Here is a 24686-nt window from a genome sequence, read left to right on the forward strand (position 1 = left end):
GTATATGTACTGTTTTGCAGGTTATGAAGTGACTAGTATGGCCCAAATAGGATAGAAAATATGGTATGCGTACCATTAATTTGAATGTAATTTGTCTAAAGTACCAAAATTGTTTTTCAATTCAAATATGGTCTGCGTACCATCAAATAGTTGTAATTAGTTTTAATTATAGCTTATCCTATTTGAAGAAAATGGTGCCTCCCACGGAGATTTTCAAGACGGACTTTGAAGTTGAAGCTTCAAGATGAAGTCGGGCCATACTAGATCACATTTTTCTTATGCATGTTTTAAGTTATTTATTGCTTTTAAATATGTCTTAAATATGCATGAGATCTAAGCTTGATTATGTTGCATGATTAAGGATTTTAGTTCACTTAAAATCTAACCAACATAGTAAGAGCCTTAAGTTCCAAACTTAAAAATTGAGTTAAAAGGTGCCATGCCAAAATATACACTTGCTTGGATATCCTTTACATCAATCTAGTAATAGTTTTCGCTCAGCGAGGTGTTACTTATTGGTCCTAAAGGGGGAAGGTACACAAATAATTGTGAGTACATGTTAGTTTTTTTGGTGAAACTCAACGATATAAGTAAGGAGTCCTTTTATGTCGTGGCAAAATCGATAGATTTACCTAATAAGTTCTTAGACGTACCTATCAACCAAGAATAGTTTCTAGACTATTAGCAAAAGGCTTTTGCTTACCTAAGATGTTTTAGGATTAAGTCGACAAACTGTCCTTAATTCTTCAATGATTTTAGGATCTTGGAATCATTTTATTCACACCTGCCGGAACACATAACTTGAATAAAATGCTTAATGAACATTGAATTATGCATGTATGCTAGAATTTGAGTTTATTAAGAGAAACTGTGAATGGTTATTTATTTGTTTATTCTTTTCAATTGTAGTTTTAACTATGGCAAACAACAATTCATTCAACATTCGGTCAATTCTCGAAAAGGAGAAGTTGAACGGGAAAAACTTCCTTGACTGGCAAAGGAACTTGCAAATAGTTCTTATGCAGGAAGAAAAGGAGTATGTCCTGGAAGAGGCGATGCCCGAAGCCGCAGGCGACGGGGTCACTCATGCAGCCCTCAATCGTTGGATTGATGCCAACAAGGATGTGAAATGTCTAATGCTCGCCACCATGAGTGCAGATCTGCAGAAAACGTTCATCAACTCAGATGCTTTCACAATCATCAGTGAGTTGAAGAACATGTTCCAAGATCTGGCTCGAGTCGAAAGATTCGAGACTCATAGGCAAATTCTTGAGACCAAGCTTAAGAAAGGCGAGCCCGTAAGTCCACATGTTCTCAAAATGATTGGACTCATTGAGAATATGAGTCGGCTGGATCAGCAATTCTCTCAGGAAATGGCTGTAGACACCATCCTCCATTCTCTTCATAACGGGTATGATCAGTTTAAACTGAACTACAGTATGAATAGTCTGGACAAAACGCTCACTGAGCTTCACGGTATGCTGAAAACCGCTGAAAAGACGCTCAAAAGTGATAAGCAAGATGTGCTTATGGTGCGTGGGGGCAAGTTCAAGAAATCTGGAAAGAAGAGGAATGCTAAGAAAGGTGGCAACAAGGCCAGCCCAACTAAGCAAACTGGCGCCAAGTCTGTAAAGAGGAAGGTCAGTCAACCCACTTCTGAATCCGAATGCTTCTACTGCAAGAAGAAGGGGCATTGGAAAAGAGATTGCTTGAAGCTAAAGGAAGATCAGAAGAACGGAACAGTCGTTCCATCTTTAGGTATTTTCGTTATAGACTGTACACTTGTTAATTCAACTTCTTGGGTATTAGATACAGGTTGTGGCTCACACTTATGTTCCAATTCTCAGGGACTAAGAAGAAGTAGAAAGTTAAGCAAGGGTGAAGTCGACCTACGAGTGGAAAATGGAGCACGGATTGCTGCATTAGCTGTAGAAACTCATTATTTGTCGTTGCCCTCCGGGCTAGTTTTGGAACTGGAAGAATGTTTCCGTGTTCCAAGTCTTACTAAAAACATCATTTCAGTTTCTTGCTTAGATGCTAAGGGATTTTCCTTTTTAATAAAAGACAATAGTTGTTCGTTTTATTTTAAAGAGATGTTTTATGGATCTGCTAGATTAGTCAATGGACTTTATTTATTAGATCACGACAAACAAGTTTATAACATAAATACCAAAAAGGCCAAAAAGGATGATTCAGATCTCACCTATCTGTGGCATTGTCGATTAGGCCATATAAACTTGAAACGCTTAGAAAGACTTCAAAAGGAAGGAATTCTAGAACCATTTGACTTAGAGGATTATGGTAAATGCGAATCATGTTTACTTGGCAAAATGACAAAGCAACCTTTCTCTAAAGTTGGAGAAAGAGCAACTGAACTATTGGGTTTAATCCATACAGATGTATGTGGACCAATGAGTACAAATGCTAGAGGTGGTTTCAGCTACTTTATCACTTTCACTGATGACTTCAGTAGATATGGTTATGTCTACCTAATGAAGCATAAGTCTGAATCCTTTGACAAATTCAAGGAATTTCAGAGTGAAGTAGAGAATCAATTAGGCAAGAAGATTAAGACACTGCGGTCTGATAGAGGCGGTGAATATCTGAGCTATGAATTTGATGACCATCTGAAAGAATGTGGAATTCTATCAGAATTGACTCCTCCTGGAACACCACAATGGAACGGTGTATCGGAACAGAGGAACAGAACCTTGCTAGACATGGTCAGGTCAATGATGGGTCAGGCCGAACTTCCATTAGAATTTTGGGGACATGCACTAAATACAGCTGCACTCACTATAAATAGAGCTCCGTCTAAAGCTGTCGAAAAGACTCCATATGAGTTATGGTTTGGAAAGCCTCCAAATGTGTCTTTTCTTAAGATTTGGGGATGTGAAGTATACGTCAAACGATTAATTTCAGACAAACTTCATCCGAAATCTGACAAATGTATCCTTGTGAGCTATCCAAAGGAAACAAAGGGGTATTACTTCTACAATACATATGAGAACAAGGTGTTTGTTGCTCGAGATGGTGTCTTTTTGGAGAAAGATCACATTTCCAAAATGACAAGTGGGAGAAAAGTAGACCTCGAAGAAATTCGAGTCGAACAACAAACTCTAGAGAATGCTCAAGATGACATTCAGGATGAAACTCAGAGATCTTTAGAAGAATCTGGTGAGAATCATGGCCAATCTAGAAATGTTACCCCGCGTAGATCGCAAAGATATAGATCTCAACCGGAAAGGTACTTAGGTATTTTGACGAACGAGAGCTATGACGTTCTATTACTTGAAAGTGATGAACCTGCAACTTACAAACAGGCTATGACGAGCCCTAGCTCCAAGCAATGGCAAGAAGCCATGCAATCTGAATTAGAATCCATGTCTGAAAACCAAGTATGGGATTTGGTCGATTTGCCAGATGGCTACCAAGCCATTGGAAGCAAATGGGTTTTCAAATTGAAAAAGGACAAGGATGGGAAACTTGAAGTTTTCAAAGCTAGATTGGTTGCAAAAGGTTACAGGCAAGTCCACGGCGTGGATTACGATGAAACCTTTTCACCAGTTGCAATGCTAAAGTCTATTCGGATAATGTTAGCAATCGCTGCATATTACGATTACGAAATATGGCAGATGGATGTCAAAACTGCTTTCTTAAACGGCGTTTTAACAGAAACTGTGTTCATGACACAGCCTGAAGGTTTTGAGGATCCAAATAATGCTAAAAAGGTATGCAAGCTAAAGAAATCAATCTACGGATTAAAGCAGGCATCCAGGAGCTGGAATATACGTTTTGATGAAGTCAGTGACTTTGGTTTCATCAAGAACGCAGACAAATCTTGTGTATACAAGAAGGTCAGTGGGAGCAAAATTTCTTTTCTAGTATTATATGTCGACGACATATTACTTATCGGAAATGACATTCCTATGTTGAACTCTGTCAAGATTTGGCTTGGGAAATGTTTTTCGATGAAGGATCTAGGAGAAGCACAGTACATATTGGGCATCAAGATTTACAGAGATAGATCTAAAAAGATGATTGGACTTAGTCAAAGCACTTATATCAATAAGGTGCTTGATAGGTTCAAGATGGCAGACTCCAAGCGAGGCTACCTACCCATGTCTCATGGAATAACTCTAAGCAAGACTCAGTGCCCAAAAACACTTGATGAGCGTAGAAGAATGAATGGGATTCCATATGCATCATTGATTGGTTCAATAATGTATGCTATGATATGTACAGTCCGGATGTTGCGTACGCACTCAGTGCTACGAGCAGATACCAGTCAGACCCAGGAGAGGCACATTGGACTGCTGCCAAGAATATTCTGAAGTACCTGAAAAGGCACAAAGATGACTTCCTGATCTATGGTGGAGATGATGAATTAATTGTTAAAGGCTATACGGACGCAAGTTTCCAAACCGACAAAGATGATTTCAGATCACAGTCTGGGTTTGTCTTCTGCCTCAACGGAGGTGCAGTAAGCTGGAAAAGTGCTAAGCAAAGCACCATTGCGGATTCTACAACTGAAGCGGAGTACATTGCTTCACATGAAGCAGCAAAGGAAGCTATATGGCTAAGGAAGTCCATAGGCGAACTTGGTGTAGTCCCCTCCATTAAAGGACCAATAGCCCTGTATTGTGATAATAACAGAGCTATTGCACAGGCAAAGGAGCCTAGACACCACCAGAGAGTCAAGCATGTACTTCGTAGATTTCACCTTCTACGAGAGTTCGTTGAAGGAAAGGAAGTCGAGATAAGCAAGATTGGAACTGATGACAACATATCAGATCCATTGACTAAACCTCTGCCGCAGGCGAAGCACAACTCGCACACTGCAGCTATGGGAATCAAGCATATTGGAGAATGGCTTTGATATCCTTGTTTGATGTTTTAAAGTTTTAGAGTTTAAATCTTTGTAAAACATTATTGGTTAATCATTCACAATAAATGAATAGAATTCATTTTTCCATTTAATTTGTGGTTTATTAAATGATGAGTCCCTTCAATTTGACAATATATTTAAGATAGACTGTCAAGACCAGTCCCGTGACTAAGAAATGTCTATCAAGTGAACTTGAATGTCAAAAGTTGAAAATGGTCCCTAGTCGGAGTTTTCTATAAAATTGGACGCATAGAAAACGTTAGACGACTAGAATGCAAGATGACTAGTAGTTCTGTTTCTTGAACTATGTGGACATGGCAATGTCATAATCATTTACATAGATACTTACTTTGGGAAGACTAGTATCGGACAGACCTATGAAACTTTACTGTAAGAGATGAAAATCTGTCATAAGTAAATTTCATTAAAATTATTAGACACTAAATCCTCAATACCTGAGTGATTTGAGATTACTTGTTTGAGAACTGGTTGCTTTGACGTTGACCAACCGTCGCACCGTAAAAGGAGGCTATAAAGGCAACGCTCAGGAAATCACCTATCAAACGAAGTCTAATCTCAAGATCACAAGATTGGGATTGTCCTCCCATAAATCGGGATGAGATGCTTAAAAGTTGTACAAGGCCACTCGGAGAGCTAGAAACTGTGAAATGCATGGCCGTGCTCGGATGAATCATAGGTTATGATTATCTCTTTATTTGATCAGTTGAACTCTGAAACCGAGAAACACCTCTGGACATAATAAGGATGACAACTCTTACCTTATGTTCAAGAGCAAGCATCGAGCGACAAAGGAATTAGGAAATGCACACTTGTCCCTAAGGACAAGTGGGAGACTGAAGGAAATAATGCCCTTGGTCCAAGTATGCATTCTATGTTAAGTCTAATAAATGCGGTTCAGTATTAACTAACAAGTTAATAATTCAGTGAGATCAAGTGAGCTGAATTCCTAGCTAGAGGCCGCTTCAGTTCAAGTGGAATTAATGATATTAATCCACAGCTTACTCTTGACTGAACCCGTAGGGTCACACAAATAGTACGTAAACGGATCAAGTATTTAATGGCATTAAATACTCTATCTATGGATATTCGGAATCGACGGATCTTGGTTTCAGTGGGAGCTGAGATCGTCACAAGCAAGAAATGAATACTCCGGAAACGATGATATTGCCGGAAACGGAAATATGGATCGTATCGGAAATATTGCCGGAAACGGAAATATTGTCAGAATCGGAAATATAATCGGAATCGGAAAATAATTTCGGAAACGGAAATATTAAATATTTGCTCGAAACGGAAATTAATTCCGGAATCGGAAATATTAAATATTGTTCGTATCGGAAATGAATTCCGAAATCGGGAATTTAATCGGGAGCGTATCGTACGAATTAGCATCGGACGAGGCCCGCTAGACGAAGGCCCAGCACGAAGCCAGGCCATCGCCCAGCGAGCCGCACGCACCAACGCACGCCTCGACCAGGCCCAGTGCAAGGCCAGGCCCAGCCAAGGGCGCGCGCGCGCAGCACAGCAGCGTGGGCTGTGCGCCTGTCGTGGGCCGCCAGGCTTGCGCGGGTGCACGGCTTGTGCGATGCTTGTGCGGGAAATCCTAATCCTATTAGGATTTGTGCAAAGATTAAAATCCTAAACCTATTAGATTTGCTTTGTTATTTAGAGTCCTAATAAAGTTCTAATTAGCAAATCCACATCCTAGTAGGATTACAATTCATTTTCCATACTCCTATAAATAGGTGCCTAGGGTCACAATTTATGGGTACGATTGAAGTATTCAAAGGGTAAGTTTTTGAAATAAAATCAGCCATACACTTGCAAACACTAGCCGAAATTCCTAAGCACCTTAAGGGCGATTCTAGTTGGTCTAACTTGAGGCGGATCCGGACGTACTGTGGACTATCTACGGAGGGACGACATTTGGAGTCCTAAAGACTTGTTCTTGTTCGGTTCGGGCGCAGCTAGGGAAGGCACGCTACAACTTGTATGCATCAATTCTATGCTAAATGATTATGTGTAAATAATATGATTTCCTGGCTTTATGGTTTTTCCGCATGATTTATGAATTGTCATATGTATCATAACCTAACAAGTTTATACAAGGAACCACTAACATGAAATTGAAGAAAATGCAATAACTAAAAGTAACATCATCATAAAAGATCAAGTAACACCGGTCTATACAAGGAACCTCAAACATGAAATTCAAGAAAATGTAGTAAACACAAGAAAATAACAGCGAATACAACGTACAAGTAACATCATCATAGAAAGTCAAGTAACACTAGTCTATACAAGGAACCTCTTACATGAAACTGCAATAAAATAAGAAAATAACGACGAATACAAAGTATAAGTAACACCAGCATAGAGTATCAAGTAACGCTCGTCTATACAAGCAACCTCTAACATGAAATTCAAGAAACTGCAGTAAAATAGAAAAAAAGTAACAACGGATACAATGTATAAGTAACACCAGCATAGAAGTCAAGTCACACTCGTTTATAACTTTCTCCATATGTGTTGCGCGCGTCACACCATCAAGTTGACGGTGTGACTGGTCACACATAAAACGCACTGAATATTTTAAACTCTCCTGGGCCATTTTTAGAGGATTTTATTTTAATTTTTAAACTGACTTTTTTGTTCTCTGCAATATTTTAACTCCCCTGGGCCACTTTTATTTTTCTCCCCTCCCCTGCGTCAATTCTATAATGTTTTTTTGATTTATTTTTCTTTTCTATTATTTTTTTATTATTTATTTATTTGCACAAACATGTACAAATTATTTTTGCAAAATATTGTTTAATTATTTTCATGATATATGTAGTACATCTTATTCCACAAAAATATATTATTACATGTATGTCTATCATATTAACAATTTGTACTTTTAAGTTAAACAATTCAATATGACAATGTCCTTATTTGTCATTTTACATATTCAAACAGCTAGCAGATAACCGCTATTTACCAAACACTTTTATACAAACTACTAATCCAATCAGCTAGTCAAAACTGCTAATTCAATCCGCTAGTCAAAACTGCTAATTCGATTCGCTACAGCTAACCGCTAACCGCTAACCGCTAATCACCAAGAAAAAAAAATTAAATTCAGTTTTTAAAATAATATTCCCTTTAAGACATTTTAATATTTTTTCCCTCCAAAATAATTTAATATCAAATATATATTAAAGAAAATGCATAAAATGATTAATAAAATGCTTAAAAGTATGGGGTATTACAAGGATGGTAAGACGAATTTGATACTTTATGGAAATTTATAAGAGGAGATTTCTGCTCAATTGGACTAATAGTTGCGAAACATATATATAATGTTGATAGCACGTTGTGAATAATGAAAGTTAACTAAGAAGAGTTCCTGTGTAACTTATACATGATGTTCTTAAACATTCATTCCTTTAAGTTTTGCATATGAACATAACAACATTGATGAAATATTATCAAAGCTCTTAAAGAGTGTTTGTGAAATGTCGTCTCAACCAGTAGTTTGAGTACTTGAGAGTTATGAAATATACATATTAATTTATTCATGAAAGAATTATTGTACAAATATGAATTGTCTTAAAATATAAGATAAAGGTATGTAATGTCCTTACATTTGATATCATTTTATGGTCCTGAAGTACCATAAATAACATTATTATATTATACCTCCAAGTTGGACAATGATATTGTTATTTATCATATATTTCCATGAAAGTATGACCAAAGAAAATTTGGCCAATATTAAAATAAAAAATAAAAAAAAAATAAAAAAAACTACCATTTATTACCTACAGAGGAAGATATATATGTCCAACATGTATGAATAAGTATAATAATATCATGTACAAGATACTCCCTCCGTCCCGGAATACTTGAAACCGTTTGACCGGCACGGTGTTTAATTCATTATAATTGACTTCTTATTTAATTGAAAGGTAGTTAGTAGTGGGGTATTTTTTTAATATAGATAGTGGGATGTGGTGGGGGGTCATGATTTTTTAATGTTTATTTGGGGTAGTAGGGTTGTTGACGGGCCCTTAGGTAAGGTGAGAAAATAATAAAATATTATGTAAAGTTTCCATTTTTAGAAGCGTTTCAAGTAATCCGGGATGGCCCGATAAGGAAAGCGTTTCAAATATTCCGGGACGGAGGGAGTATATGTTTATCTCAGGTGAAGTTAAAGTATTATTGTATTATGCATCAGAATACTCGAAAATAAGTGTATGGAATGTGATAGAGAAAAGCACATGATCTTACATGTATTATTGACAAAACATTAGTGATATAAATATTTGCCTCATCTGTTAAAGTGGAAATTTGAAGATTCAAGTTAAACTTTGGAGAATTAATTTTCAAGAAACTTCATGATGCTAGATTTGAGAAGCTATTCAACAATATTGGATTGATTGAACTAGAAGATCTCAAATAATGTATTTCATTAGGGCGAGAAGTACGTGTTGCACTCTTTCTCCCTTGACCAAGGTTTTGTTCCACTGAGTTTTCCTGGTAAGGTTTCTAATGAGGCAACATCTCAAGCGTGTTATGAAGGATGATGTACTCTTTTTCCTTCACTGGGTTTTTATCCCACGAAATTTTCCTAGTAAGGTTTTAACGAGACAAAATCTTCAATGATGGGCATCCAAGGGGGAGTGTTATGAAATATTATGTGGATGCCCATTATACCCCTGGTATCTTTCCGGAATATTCTAGATCTTAGGTTTTATTGTTCTTCAAGTTAACTCTATTCTATTGTATTTATAAATACTTCATTGTTCATAGAATAATTACACCACAATTGTTCTCTTCCAATTTCTCTTCTCTTTTTCTCTGTATTTCACAACAAGATATTAATTTAACTTGTTTTTAGTCATATTTTTATAAAAGAATGGTAAGGATAGTAATATGTAGTGACTTATGATTCTTTATATGCGAATGTGATTTTAAATGATGGTCAAATTATTGTCCTAAAATAACTTTAAACACAAAAGGATTTAAAATTAATAAAATTTCAAGGCTCGTTTTAGACCAATTATAGATCCAAGACCGCCAGATCCATTAGGTCTGGTATAGATCTGAATTTTACAAACCCAATAGATCACTACAAAAAACAATTTCACTAACGACGGGTTATATATTTATGACGGGATCAAATCTCGTCTTTTATATGAATTATTCTAACACAAGGTATTTAGACCCATCATAAACTATCCCAAAAAATCTTATAAATCACATGGCCAACATGATATTTGCGATGGGTAGTCAATGATGGCGGCCCCACTTTCATGACGGGCTTGCGACAGGTAATCCCGTCGTAATTGTTCTTTTACTACGGGAGATCATGTCATTAATAATATTTTTTCTTGTAGTGGATCTATGGCGGATCTGGATCCACATGAAAAATAAGAATTTGAATCTGAGTCGCACTTGACCCATTCCAGACCCGCCTTGTGCCAATCCCTAGGCTAGAGACAGAGAATGCGACATTGAGAGCTCAAATATTTGTGTATGTGTTGTCAATGAAAATCAAATAATTTATGCTAACTAATACGGAATACTACATATGTCCTTTTCCTTTACAAAAAATCAAACTCAAATAAATCTTAAACTTACATTTAAAAAAACTCCTTTAAGAATCTAAAATGTATACAATGCCTAGGTGATCAATGATCATTAAATATAGATTGGTAAAGCCCATAAAATCCCTAAAACTTAATTATGTGTTATTATTTGAAAATAATGAATACATCCAGATGTACATAAGAAATCGAACAAAACTTGGGAAAGAATTATTTATTTATAAGTACACTAAGAATTTTTACTTACAAAGAAGAATGCTACAATTTATATACGGTGGACCTAGCTCGCCCGTATACATATATTTATCATGACCAGCTCCTCACAGTTGTTCTACCAATGTCTGCCTTGATTTATACACAAAACAACAATATAATTAGAAAACAATTAGAACAAATAATTGGTGTGCACTCCTATTAAGAAGTTACATTAATGTACGTTGAGCTGAAAACTTACCAAAGTTTAAGCCTTTACAAGTCTAGTGAAGTAGTGAACTACCACCAAATGCAACGAACTGCATGTATATACGTCCAGCAAGATTAATTGTTATTAGTAAAATTCAATTTTACTAAAAAAAAATTAAAAGGTATACTCTTTATGTTTGGATATTGTTCAATAATATAGAGTACGTATTTAATGACATTTATCCATCCACAAAGGGATCGGAAGTAAGTATTAGGTACTTTCTCCTTTCCATAAATGATGTTCTAGATTATTTTTTCACGTTTGCCAATACGCATTTTATATCATTTTTATTTCTAATTACACAATATTGAAAACTTATAAAATTATGATATTCTTAATGTATTCATTGAGACAAATAAAACAAGATTTCACATGAATATGGATTTTTTCTTATATATTCGAAATAATTTAAAAGATTCTCTTCAACTGTAAGAGTGTCAAAAACCTAAATTGGAATATCATTATGTAACGGATGGAGTATATACGTAAGGTGAATGACCTAGTTGGACCTGATACTCAATCATAACTAATTAAAATGGGTGCGGAATATATACCATGAAATCTTACGTAGAAAGGAATAGCATGTTGTTTGTTGGCCTTCATCTTCTCTTTTTCTAAACATGATTGTATCGATGGCATAATCCTTGCAATCAGGACAATATAAATCATAACCATTTTGTTCCAAAGTTTTCTTGAATGCTTTTGGGCAAAAATCTGCATGTTTCAAATTTTATTAGCATGCAGCAGGAATTTACAAATGGACTAATAATAATTGTTCCATGCATATCTCAAAACACAAAGTTCAAAAACTTATATATGACGATCTTATATATAAGATCAGTTTCTTACCAAGTAGTTGTACTTTCTAATTAAAAGTTAGAAATTAAGATCATATAGTACGTTTAATTGATTGTTTTATAATCAAATAGTTTACCTTATAATCAATAAATTAGTTATATTTTCTAATCAATAGTTACACTTACATATATTATCGTATAGTTATATTTTTTTTAATACTGACATTAGCAGTCTCATAAGAGACATACCCAAACATAAAATGCAAAATTTTTATGTACTTCATTAATGCTAACATCCTCATAACTACCAAGATCGATTCTCATCTTCAATCAAATGCAAATATACATTATATCTCAATAAGTCTATATTTTATGGTCTCATAAAAAATTATAATTGTATTTGCATACCTTGTATATCATCAGAGTTCTCATGTTCAGTGTCCAAAACATCAACTTTAACACTATTATCCACAGGATAGCTAGCAATATATGCATCTTTAGTATCATCGCCTTCATTTTTGTCTTCTTCCACTTGTGTATCTACATTCATAATATTTTAGTTTTGGTCTAAATCTGCATGTTTCAAATTTTATCAACAAGAGTTTACAAATGAACAAATAATTATTCTATCATAAAACCACCAACTCTAAACAAAAACAGTGCAAATTTGTACTCTAAGGGGAATTGTACTTCAAGATTTTTTATTTATATTCTTACACTGTCTATAACCTTTAATATTTGTCTTACTCTCTCCGTTTCAAACTTCATCTTCCACTTAGATTTTGACGCATACTAAGAAGTAAATAACTGTACGAAAAGTGATTATAATTAAAGTGAATTGAGAGATGTTACTAAGAGGGCAGTGGTTAAGAAAATACAACCACTGTGACTTGCAAGGGGATTAGATGAGTGATTGGTAGAGATAAATATTATACTCGTAAGAGAAAAGGTGGATTCCATTTCAAATGGGGTGTACATTTATTTTTATAAATAACAGAACATAAATTTGGGACATTACATAATAGAATACTGAATGATAAAATTTGAACCGATGGGTTCTTTGTTACTAAGAAGAGTTTACGTGCAAAAGAGACAATATTTTTAGGCATTATCTTCATACCAAATTTGTATAGCTTCTTACATCTTTTTGTGTTATAGTTTTCACGATTATTGTCTGAGATTCTTCTTAGAAAATATTTTCAATTTCATCGTCTTCTCCTTTTTTGTCATCCACTCACATAATTAACGACACAAATATATATTTTTCAGTTTAATCCATTTTTTGTTTAGACATCTTCATCATTTTTTCTTAATTGCATACATTGTTTATCGTTAGATTCCTGTCATCCATGTCTTCCTCTTCATCATGGACATTATCCTCCACCTAATTTCTGACAAAATAGTTATTGTGTTGATTTCTAGTTTGATATTTACATATGTACCCAATTCAATTCAGATCAGTCTACTATTTGGTTTAAGCACCTTCAATTACAACTCATATGCTTAATTTCATACCTTGTACATCAGAAAAGAATTCATGATCTTTATCCTCAACTTCACCTTCAAGTATATCATCCACACAATCGCTAGAAACATTTACCCCACTACTTTCATGCCCTTCGCTTTTATTGTCTTCTACTTGAATATCTAGATATATACATATTTCAATTTGGTTATATTTTTGGTTTAGGCATTCGTATTCGTTTAAAACACATATGCTTAATTTCATACCTTGTATATCTTCAACTTCAATACTACCAATTACATAATCGCTAGCAACATTTTCATCAGTAGCTTCACCACCATCGCTTTTGTTGTCTTCTAGTTGGATGTCTACATGTATACATATTTCTATTTGGTTAACTTTTTGGGTTAAGCATTTTCATTTAATACACATGTTGTTAATTTTATACCTTGTATATCTTCGGAGTTTCCATGCTTCTTGTCCTCGATTTCGCGTTCGATGTTATCATCCACACAATCGCTAGCAACATTAGTATCACTAGTTTCATCATCGTCGCTTTTGTTGTCTTCTAATTGGATATCTACAAATAATATACAATTCAATTTAGTCTGCTATTAGGTTTACGAATCTTTCTTCACAACACATATGCTTAATTTCATACCTTGTATATCTATAAAGTTTTCATGATCCATGTCCTCTATTTCACCTTTAGTACCATCATCCACACAATCGTTGACAATATTTGCGTCACTAGTTACATGTCCTTCGCTTTTATTGTTTTCTTGTTGGATATCTACATGCATACATATATCAAATCATATAACTTTTTGGTCTAATAATCATATTCATTTAAACACATGTATTTAATTAATTTCATATATGTATACCTTGTATATCGTTGGAGTTTTCATAATCCTTATCCTCGACTTTTCCTTCGATGCTATCATCCACAAAATCTCTAGCTACATTTATGTCACTTGTTTCATTACAGTCGTCTTTGTTGTCTTCTTGTTGGATATCTACATATATACACAATTCAGTTTAGTCTTCTATTGGTTTACGTATATTCATTACAACACATATATTTAATGTCACACCTTGTATATCTACGGAGTTTACATGCTCTTTGTCCTTGACTTCACCTTCAATACTATCATCCACAAAATCGCTAACAACATTTGTATCACTTGTTCCACCACCTTCGCTTTTGTTGTCTTTTAGTTGGATATCTACATTTATAAAAATTTTGATTTAGGTAATTTTTTGGTTTGACCATCTTCACTTAAAACACATAAATCATATATTCTTAATTTCATACCATCTTTATCATTGGAGTTTTCATGTTGCTTGTCCTCGACTTCGTCTTCGATACTATCACCCACACAATTGCTAGCAACATTTGTATCACTATTTCCACCACCATCACTTTTGTTGTCTTCTTGTTGCATATCTACACATGTACACAATTCAATTTAGTCTACTATTTCATTTGAGCATCTTAATTTACAACATATATGCTTAGTTCCATACCTTGTATATCTATAAACTTTTCATGCTCCTTGTCCTTGATTATGCATTCATTACTATCATCCACACATTCGCTGGCAACAGTTGCATCACTAGTTTCAAGACCTTCAATTTTTTTCTCTTCTAGTTGGATATCTATATATAAACATCTATCAATTTGGCTAACCTTTTGGTTTAAGAATCTTTAAACAAACACATATGCATAATTTTGATACCCTTTACATCGTCGGAGTTTTCATGTTCCTTGTCATCGAATTCACCTTCATTGCTATCATCCACAAAAACTCTAGCAACATTTGCGTCATTAGTTTCATCACCATCGTTCTTTATTTCTTCTGGATGGATATCTACGTATATAAACCATTCAATTTAGTCTACCATTTAATTTAAGCATCTTCATTAACAACACATATGCTTAATTTCATACCTTGTATATCTACGAAGTTTATGTGCTCCTTGTCCTCGACTTCACCTTCAATACTACCATTCATAAAATTGCTAACAACACTTGTATTACTAGTTCCATCATCTTCGCTTTTGTTTTTACTTTGTTGGATATCTACATAAGTACATAATTTCATTGTTAACTTTTTGGTTTAAGCATCTTCAATTACAAAACATAGGCCCTACTTGGATAGGGTGTAATGGGGAGCAAAAATCACAGGAGTATTAATTCTAGGCTTGTAATAAATGTCTGGATTGGGGTTGATTTTATAGACCTGTAACTTTTTTCCTCCAATTGAGGGTAATCTATTACCCAACATCCCCCTAGGATAACAGTTACTCTGGTATCTTTTCACCCAACCCATCACCATTATCGCATCTCCACCGGTTGGGAAGTATTTCAAATACCAGAAAATTTTCATCTCTTTTCTCCCCTTTCCATGAATCCATGGTCATGAACTCAATTATCCAAGTACTTCAATCATATCATTTAATTCAGGTTTCTTCTTCTTTCAATTTTCATTTTATCATAGCAATTTTCGTCTTTCAACTATTAGTTGATATTCCAAAAATTCTGGACCTATGTCACCAATCTTCTTTTACAAAATAAAATAATGATAAAATTATTTTAATGTTCAACTTGATGAAGATGAAGTGCTGGAGGATTTTTTGTTCCTTTATTTTACCTAAATACCAAATGGAGATCAAAGATCTACGGGCATTAATAGGAGGGCAAAATTACTCTAGTAATTATCACCCTTGAGATGCCAAACCTAGCTCAAACAAAAATTACCTCCTAAATTGGTCAGATTTCTCCCATAAAATACCACCCTAAATCATTAACCCGTGTCCAGGCGAGAACATATGCTTAATTTTATACCTTGTATATCATCAAAGTTTTCATAGTCCTTGTCTTTGAGTTCATCTTCGATAATATCATTCACACAATTGCTAGTAGTATTTGCATCATTCGTTACATCACCTTCACTTTTGTTGTCTTCTGGTTGGATATCTACATATGTATTTAATTTTGTTAACTTTTTGGTTCAAGCATATTCAGTTAAAACACATATGCTTAATTCCATACCTTGTATATCGTCAAAGTGTTCATGCGGTTTGTCCTCGAATTCACCTTCGATAGTATCATCCACACAATTACTGGCAACATTTGCATCACTATTTCCATGACTTTTAAATTTGGTTTCTTCTAGTTGGATATCTACATAAATACACATTTCTATTTAGTCTACTTTTTTGTTTAAGAATTTTCACTTACAAAACATTTACTTCATTATATACCTTCTTTATCATCACAGTTTCCATGCTCCTTGTCCTCGACTTCACTTTCGATACTATCATCCACGCATTCGCTAGAAACATTTGGATCATTAGTTCCACCACATTCGCTTTTGCTGTCTTCCAAATGGATATATATTCATGTTTATATTCAGTCAACTTTTTAACTTAAGCATCTTTACTTACAACATATTTGCATGATTAATACAGTATACATACCTTGTTTTTTGTAAGATTTTACATAACCATTGTCCTCGTCTTTGCCTTTGACAATATCATCCACATTATCATTAACAACATTTACATCTTTAGTTTGATCATCTTCTCTTTTTCTGTCTTCCACTGGCATATCTATAAATAAAAATATTTCAATTTAGTCATATTTTTAAAAAAGAATTAGGCATATTCACAACATATTTGCATAATTACATACCTAGTTTACCGACAAAGTTTTCATGATCATTTTCCTTGACTTCTTGGACACTATCATCCATATAATCACTTGCAACATTTTCATCTTTAGTTTCATTTTCTTCGATCTTGATTTCTTCCACTTTTATATCTACATATGTACAAAATTCAGTTTATAGTTCATTTATTTTGTTAGGTAAATAGATTCACAAATCAAAATATATAATACTTTGTTTATCGTTGGAGTTTCAATTCCATGATTCTTATCAGACTTTCTCTTAGACACTATTCCACATGGTAACTACAAACATGTATTTCTTTAGTGATGTTGCATTTTCTTTTGTTTTCTTCCGCTATACGTCTACATACTTGTGTATTTCAATTTCATCGTATTGTTGTTTAAACAATATTTTCACAACACATTTGCATTAATTGCATAACTATATACCTTGTTTATTGTCACAATTTCTGTGATTGTTGTCCTCAGCTACGTCCTTGAAACTATCATCCACGTAATCATCGGCGTTATCTACATCGTTGCCTCTATTCTCTTCAATTCTTTTATCTTCTACTATATGTAGAGTTCTTTCTTCGAAAGTAGCATCCAGATTAACATCTACGACTCTTTCACTTTCTCTTTTGCTATCTTCTGAATGCATACCTACAAAGTTAAGAAAAGTACTTTAAATGATATGATAAAAGTGTGACTCTAGCATTATTTATGTATCTTCATCTAATGTCTCTACGGGCTCCGCATAATCCAACATAGCAATTGTTCAATACCCTAGCTAATGAAAATAAATGGATGTGGAAAATAAATTATTTGGTGTTGAAGTTAGAAAAACTTAAAGCTCGATAACATGAAATAATTCCGGCAATTATAGTTTTTCGAACTTACTCGCACTTTGTCCAAAATCACTATATCCAAACGCATATGTGTAATTTTGTGTATTGCGTTCATCGTTGAAATGTGCATATGATTGATCATCAACAAACTCACCCACATCACTAACACTAGCATGCTTATCTTGAGCTGTATCATCACCTCTTCTTTTACCGTCTTCTAATGGAAAACCTGCAAGTTACAACTAGTTTATTATAAAGAAGTTTATTTACACTTTTTCAATCTATAGATTTTTTTAAACTTGATTAAAGGTTAAAAAGCACAACTTAGCAAGTACATATGGTGACTTTAATTACCAGTACTTTATACCATGACTTTCCATAAAATGGAAATCTTGTTAGTCAAATAGATGTTGACCATTAAATATTCTTCTATATATTAGTTGATTAAAGTTTCGAATTGCAAAAAGTAAGATATTCGTAACGAAATAATTAAGACCTCGAATGGAAAAAAAATTATTAAGCACATACAGGATCAGAGAAAGTTCTAAGCTCAAAATTTTAACAACTTTTTGTAGTTCTAAGCTCAAAAGTATCATCAAATTTTGTAAATATAATGTACCGTACTTACTTGTATTTTTTCCGAAATCATTGTATCCAAATTCATATGTATAATTTTGTGTGTCATGTTCATTCTTTAATTGCGCATGCGATTTATCCTCTTCTTCATCATCAACAAAATCATTCAGGTAACTAACACTAGCAGTGTTGTCATCTTCAGCTCCATCTTCATCTTTACTTGCATCATCTTCCGATAACAAGCCTGTATATTTTAACTAGTTTATCATCTATAGATTTACATGTAATTTTTCAATTGCTGTATTTTACGGGGAATTATATTATTAAAAATCTAATCAAGAACAAGATGTCAATTAATACAAAATATATTTTCTAATTTATTTTTAGATGTTTGTAAGAATTATAAAATTTGAATTTGTAGGCGTACCTGAATCATTGTCAAATTTTGCATGTCCATTGTACTCAATTTTATCTTCGACATCATCATCCATAATGCTAGCGAAAGTTACTTCCTCCGCTGCTCCACTTTTACTTTTAGAATTTTCTAAAAACATACCAACAAATTTTAGAAAAATGCATCAACTGATACTTCATTTTCCTTTTTCATGTTAGGAATCTTTAAAGATTCTAATGAAAATGAAATCTAATCTAATATTTGTCGATTAATATATATAGTTTTTCACAATATATAGTTATTCATCCTGTGGAATCTTTTTTATTCGTTTTAATATATAGTTTTTCACGATATCTGCTTTTTATAATTTTTATTGTACATATTTAAAGATATTTACGTGTAGAAGGTGCATTATAAACTATGCAAAAAGTAGAATATAAGACATAAAAAAGCAGCACGATGAAAGGGTGATCGACCCATGTCATTTCCTTTTTGGCTTAATATTTGTAAAGCTCTAACCATAACCCAACACGTCAATTGCAAATTACAACATACCTAATGGAAAAAAGAAGTTGAATTACAATAAAAAAAACATATTAGGTAAAGGAGAAACATTTAAAGCAAAATAATACTTTGTATGATAGAATTACAAAAATATAATTTTCATACTTACTTGCATTTTTTCCAAAATCACTATATCCAAATTCATATGTATAAGTTTGTGTTTCGTGTTCATTGTCGAAATGTGCATAAGATTTATCCTCAACTTTATCATCAACGAAAAATTTCACATCACTGAGACCATCAGGATTGACATCTTTCGCACCATTATTATAGTCTCTTTCATTGTCTTCTGATTGGAAGCCTGCATATTTCAAGTAGTCAAATCATCTAGAGGATTACATTAAATTCTCTAATCCAAATTTTTCATAAATGATTTGATGTTTGAATTGTCCAACATTGGCAAAAAGTATATTTGTGACTTTATCTGTGGTATAAAGTACGTAATATATATATATATATATATATATATATATATATATATATATATATATATATATATATATATATCCTCCGTTATAGAAATATCGGCACTATTTGTATTTTACACTATTCACACTACGACTTTTGCCATTTTTTGTGATTCGTACGTAAGGAAATTTTAGTCATGTGGGGTCATGATAGATTCGTATCGATATATATTTTCCACATATTAATTTTTTATAATTTTACTTGCGCGCAATTTGAGATGATAAAAGTCAAAGTAATGGTTAGAGGAGTAAAAGTCAACCATGGTGCGATATTTCCGGAACGGAGGAAGTATGATAATGCATTTAAAAAAACGGTTGAATAAGAAAATGATGCATTAAAAAAACAATAAATAAAGTGAGTATTTAACTTTATTTTTGCATAATATCTAGACAATTTTACAGGTAAGCGATGCGAAATTTGGCAATGATATGTGAAAAGCAAAAAGACAAATACTACATTTAAAAGAAAATAGATTCGTAGTATAATATTTAATATTTTAAGGTCTGTGAGAATCTTAACAATCGAACTTGTTTGCGTACCTTGATCATTATCAAATTTTGCAAATCCATTGTACTCGATTTTTTCTTCAGCATTAGCATCCACAATGCTTGTAAATTTTGCATCTTCAACTCCGCCTATACACACGTAAGAGAACAGAGCAAACGATGCTTAGGAAAAAAGATTAAGGGTGACTCCATTTAGCATTTCTTTTAATATTCACGTCTTATGTCCATATGGAGTAACATGTAAAATTTGTCTATAGTCATACACTCACACCAACTTAAGGGGTGACACCATTTGCTATTTCTTTCTATATTCTAGTCTGAGGTTGTCTAGGCCGCTGGTCACCAGCGACACAATCATCCATACGGCCATACCCACCAAAAGAAAAAAGGAAAAGATGGCCCACCCTTAAATAAATGTGTAAAAGTGTTGCTAACTTGTTATATACTGTAATCGGTAATATAAGTATTGTCATTGTTGTATATACTGTCATTGTTGTATTAAAATACTGTCACAATCACCAAATAAAAAAGAAATAGAAAAGAAATAGAAAAAGTAAGGGACCACTTAAATGAATGGGTAAAAGTGTTACATATTAAATTAATGGTAAAAATATGTTTACGAAGTGTTATATAAGTAGTGTCATCGTTTGCATAAATATTGTCATTGTTGTATTGAAATACCGCCATTGTTGTATTAATTACTGTCATTTTTATCCATACTTTGTACTTTGTTTGACTTTTCAACGCATTGAGTGAAAATACCATTTTGCCCCTGGTTATGGATGATTTTGTCGCTGGTGACCAGCGGCCTACACAACCTCATTCTAGTCTTATATAAGGTTGCAGACTTGCAGGTCTTATTTTAGGTAAGTAAGATAGAAGGTCTTATCGAGGCAGAATCTCTCTTGATTCAAACTGACTCTGGTTAGCAAGCTAAATACTTTGGGGGTAAGGAGATCTTATTAAATATGGGTTTGGATTGCGCCCACCAGAAGAAAAGAGAGTCCACTTTATACGACTGAAATAGATTTTACCTTAAAACCACACGGCTATATAAAGTAAGTAGCGCCTTTATCTTTATTAAGCGACACTTGTCACTTTTTTTTGGTCAATGTGAAACTATCACATGAGATGTTTTTATGAGGTAGATTTTAAAAAGGTTAAATTATTTTTTACCACCTAAAAAAATTGACAAATTATTTTCTACCACCTAAAAAAATAAAAGTTGTTTTTTAATTACCACCTAAAAATAAAATAAAGATTGTAACCACCTTTTAACCGAAAAAATGCAAGAAAACGCTATGCGGATCCATTTCACCGACTATATTTTTTGTTTCTTTCTCTTCTCCCACGATTTTTATGCATATGAGTTACCATTTCCCCTTACTTCCCATTAATTCACATAACGTTTTCATCCATTTTATAGTTAAGATGTAGTAAAAGATAATTTTTATTTTATTTTTAGGTGGTAAAAAACAATTTTTATTTTTTTAGGTGGTAAAAAACAATTTTCTAATTATTTTAGATGGTAAAAAACAATTTAACCTTTTAAAAATTTCCTCTTCTAAAACGTTCCTGAAAAATAAATAAATAAACCGACTTTTTTCTGACGAGTGCAAAAAAAAAAAAAAAAAATTGATAGTGAGCATGTGGCATGACTGGCATGTCGAAGGGCCATAGAACTATCAAAGGAAAGTTGGTCCTACGCTCCCGCATGTCGGCATGACCTCTATGACACCAAATGACCCGCATGTCTCTGTTAGTGGCCCATCAACTACTAAGGACATTCTATATTTCTATTCTTTATTTATTCTAATTTTCTCATTCTATTGATTTAGACAGACTACTAACAACACATTCTTAATTTCTATAAAATATAACCAATTACGTGTTACTATTTACGAGTAATTACTTCCTCAGTTCGTATTTAGATGACATAAATTTTTTATCACGTTTGTTAATGTAGTATTTCAATCATTAATATCTTTAATTTAAAATGTGTAAAAGTTATAGAAAGTTGATATTATAAATCTATATAATATATGAGACGATTATAACAAAACCTCGCATGACTATATTTCTTCTTAAGTATAAACACAATTGCAAAATAATTTTATGAATAGTGTCAAAAGTTAAATTATGTCATCTAAAAAAGAATGGAGAAAATATTAATTAACATGTTTCCGTCGACACCTCTCACACTGTTCGTTCGACATCTTCTTTATTTTTTGTTTTTTTCTTTGTAAAAATTAAAATTTGGAATAAGAATTATTTTTTGATTTTCTGTTCTCGGTCCTTAAAATGAACATGACTATTATAGAGATAACAGATTTCGATTCCATACTTAAACCTCAATTATATAACTTCAAAATCATAAAATCAAAAACTGGTATTTATCCGACTCTAAATTAATACTCTATAGTCAAATGATGCAAATCGTGCATTTAAAACGGGGGAGAATAAGGTAAATGCACACCCTATAAAGTATAAACCGTGTACAATTGGTAAGGATCGAACTCGATCTATACTTCAAAATAAAATTTCGATCCTATCAACTTCATGTCTATACCACTGTGGCATTAGTCCGATTATCTACCTAAAATGTACTTAAACTATCTACGTGAATCATGTCACATAGTAATCCCAGAATTGAAACGGAAGAACCTAGAAAATAGGCCAAAGCAAAAGGATCGTAAACCTTAACACATACATATAATAAATTTCTTGAAGTCTTTTAATAGGGGGCATGTTGATTCGAGACATATTCTAAAAGTATATAAAAGGACCCATTGGTTACTAAATTGAGAATTTGAACAAATGGAAATTTTGAAAATTGTATTCAAAGATACTCTTTGAATTTTCGCAATAGAAAAAAGAACACCTACTAACTTGACCGTCCAATTATTGGAGAAAACCTCCCATCAAATTAACACAAAATTGAGTCGGATATGAAAAAATTGTACGTACCTTTCGTTGCATTGAGGAGGTTGTTATCAAGATCTCGATCGTATCGTCTTCTTACCGTAGTAGGAACATGTTTTAGAGCTATACGCTCGTATTTTGGCAATGGAGGAGCTTCCTTCCCAAAAGTCATGACTATTATGTATATTGAGTTTTGTGTTATGCAAATATGGAGGACTATAATGATATACCAAGTATATATATATATATATATGTGGACGAAAATTGTTGATGCAAACTAGCAATAACGAGTATAGATTAAAACGTTATGTCTTGGATGAACCAATTAACGTTACTCAACCCTACTCCACACCGCGTATGAGCTAATCCCACCTTTATATACGAATACCCCAAAATCTAACTATCTACATAAAACAAAACAAAAATAATCAAAAGTATATATAGAGTGACGTATGACGGTATGAGGATCTGTTTGGTTTAGCGTAAAATGTTTTCAGTGAAAAATGAATTTTTATGGAAAATATTTTTCAAGTGAAAACACAATTCCAAACTAGTTTTCCTTTATTTGGTTCCTTACAAGAAAATTATAGACAAAGGAAAATGAGAGAAGATTGATGGGAACAGTGGCGGATCTTGAACCGTTTTACGAGGGGGAGCAGTAGTAGAATTAAGCAATATAGTATATAGTTTATACAATTATAATATAATTTTAGGGGAGGCCCGAACTAAAATACAATACGAAAATTTTTGTCTGGGGGGTCTGACCCACCCAGCCACCCAGGCCATCAAGAAAATTCGCGCCTGGATGGGAAGAAGATGGAGTTAAGTAGAAAAAGTAAAAAAGTAGTTTCCCTTTATTTCAAATGGAAAAGTTATTTCCACGTTTATTATGGAAAGTTATTTTTCATCCCTTGACAAACCAAACGACGTTAAATGATTGAAAATGGGAAAATCATTTTCCATAATTTTTTTCACAACAAACCAAAAGGAGCCTTGATGTTATTTCTTCATGGTATTACTCCATACTTCCTTTGGTTTTTTAGTTAACCATTTTTTATACTCTAGTTGACATGGAACACGTTCTTAAAAATTACATGTAACTTCTCATCAGTTGCCATTATATACCATCATTAATCATCGTCTACCAAATAGGCTATAAAAATAATTATAAAAAGTCATACTCTGTAATTTGACAATTAATATCTCTAATTATTTATGAGTGAAAATTATTAACATATGACATAACAATTATACAAATATTTATTGAAATAAATCTAACAAAAAGTTACAGAACGGATTTTTACAAACTTTTATATAAAGCGGTCTTACAGAAAAGACCACCTTGATGCCATGTAAGTTAAGCAATGAAATCAATTAGTTAAACACTTGAACTAATTAGTTAAGCACTGAAACAAATTAGTTAAACAATGAAAATAATTATTTAACCAATTAGTAAAACAATCAAAGTGTCTTTTCGGTAAGGCAGTCTTACACAAAAGTTGCCGAT

General features: G+C 33.2%; 1 protein-coding gene across 15 annotated transcripts; it reads right to left on the bottom strand.

The window, feature by feature from the left end:
* Positions 1 to 10623: 10623 nt before the first annotated feature.
* On the bottom strand, positions 10624 to 23531 carry LOC110791995 (uncharacterized). Of its 15 annotated transcripts, none has more exons than XR_008928335.1 (26): positions 23225 to 23530; positions 20291 to 20386; positions 19393 to 19584; positions 18753 to 18869; positions 18378 to 18569; positions 17802 to 17978; positions 17352 to 17564; positions 16926 to 17054; positions 16712 to 16843; positions 16496 to 16612; positions 16284 to 16415; positions 16077 to 16208; positions 15180 to 15311; positions 14968 to 15099; positions 14756 to 14887; positions 14544 to 14675; positions 14323 to 14454; positions 14113 to 14244; positions 13887 to 14018; positions 13674 to 13805; positions 13492 to 13593; positions 13276 to 13407; positions 12169 to 12300; positions 11531 to 11606; positions 10955 to 11012; positions 10624 to 10841 (listed from the first exon to the last, which is right to left on the bottom strand). XR_008928335.1 is itself a non-coding variant. In XM_021996779.2 (26 exons), the coding sequence occupies exons 1-25, from the start codon at positions 23349 to 23351 to the stop codon at positions 10961 to 10963; spliced, it is 3288 nt and encodes a 1095-aa protein (XP_021852471.1). In that variant the 5' UTR covers positions 23352 to 23528; the 3' UTR covers positions 10624 to 10845; positions 10955 to 10960. The 15 variants fall into 15 exon arrangements, 11 of the variants coding, with proteins under 11 accessions (XP_021852471.1, XP_021852470.1, XP_021852469.1 ...); XR_008928333.1 differs by having other exon boundaries at positions 10624 to 10845; XR_008928334.1 differs by having other exon boundaries at positions 11518 to 11606.
* Between the last annotated feature and the right edge of the window lie 1155 nt (positions 23532 to 24686).

This window comes from Spinacia oleracea, chromosome 2 (genome assembly GCF_020520425.1).
Source record: "Spinacia oleracea cultivar Varoflay chromosome 2, BTI_SOV_V1, whole genome shotgun sequence".
Classification (NCBI taxonomy): Eukaryota; Viridiplantae; Streptophyta; class Magnoliopsida; order Caryophyllales; family Amaranthaceae; genus Spinacia; species Spinacia oleracea.

What these genes read in the sequence shown, in the direction of transcription:
- LOC110791995 (XM_021996776.2), bottom strand. Translation starts at nt 23,351, where the DNA reads ATGACTTTTGGGAAGGAAGCTCCTCCATTGCCAAAATACGAGCGTATA. An exon ending in AAACTTTGTCGGTAAACTAG is followed by an intron (nt 16,844 to 16,925) that starts GTATGTAATTAT and finishes TTTTATTTATAG; the next exon opens with ATATGCCAGTGGAAGACAGA. An exon ending in AAACTTCGTAGATATACAAG is followed by an intron (nt 15,100 to 15,179) that starts GTATGAAATTAA and finishes TTATATACGTAG; the next exon opens with ATATCCATCCAGAAGAAATA.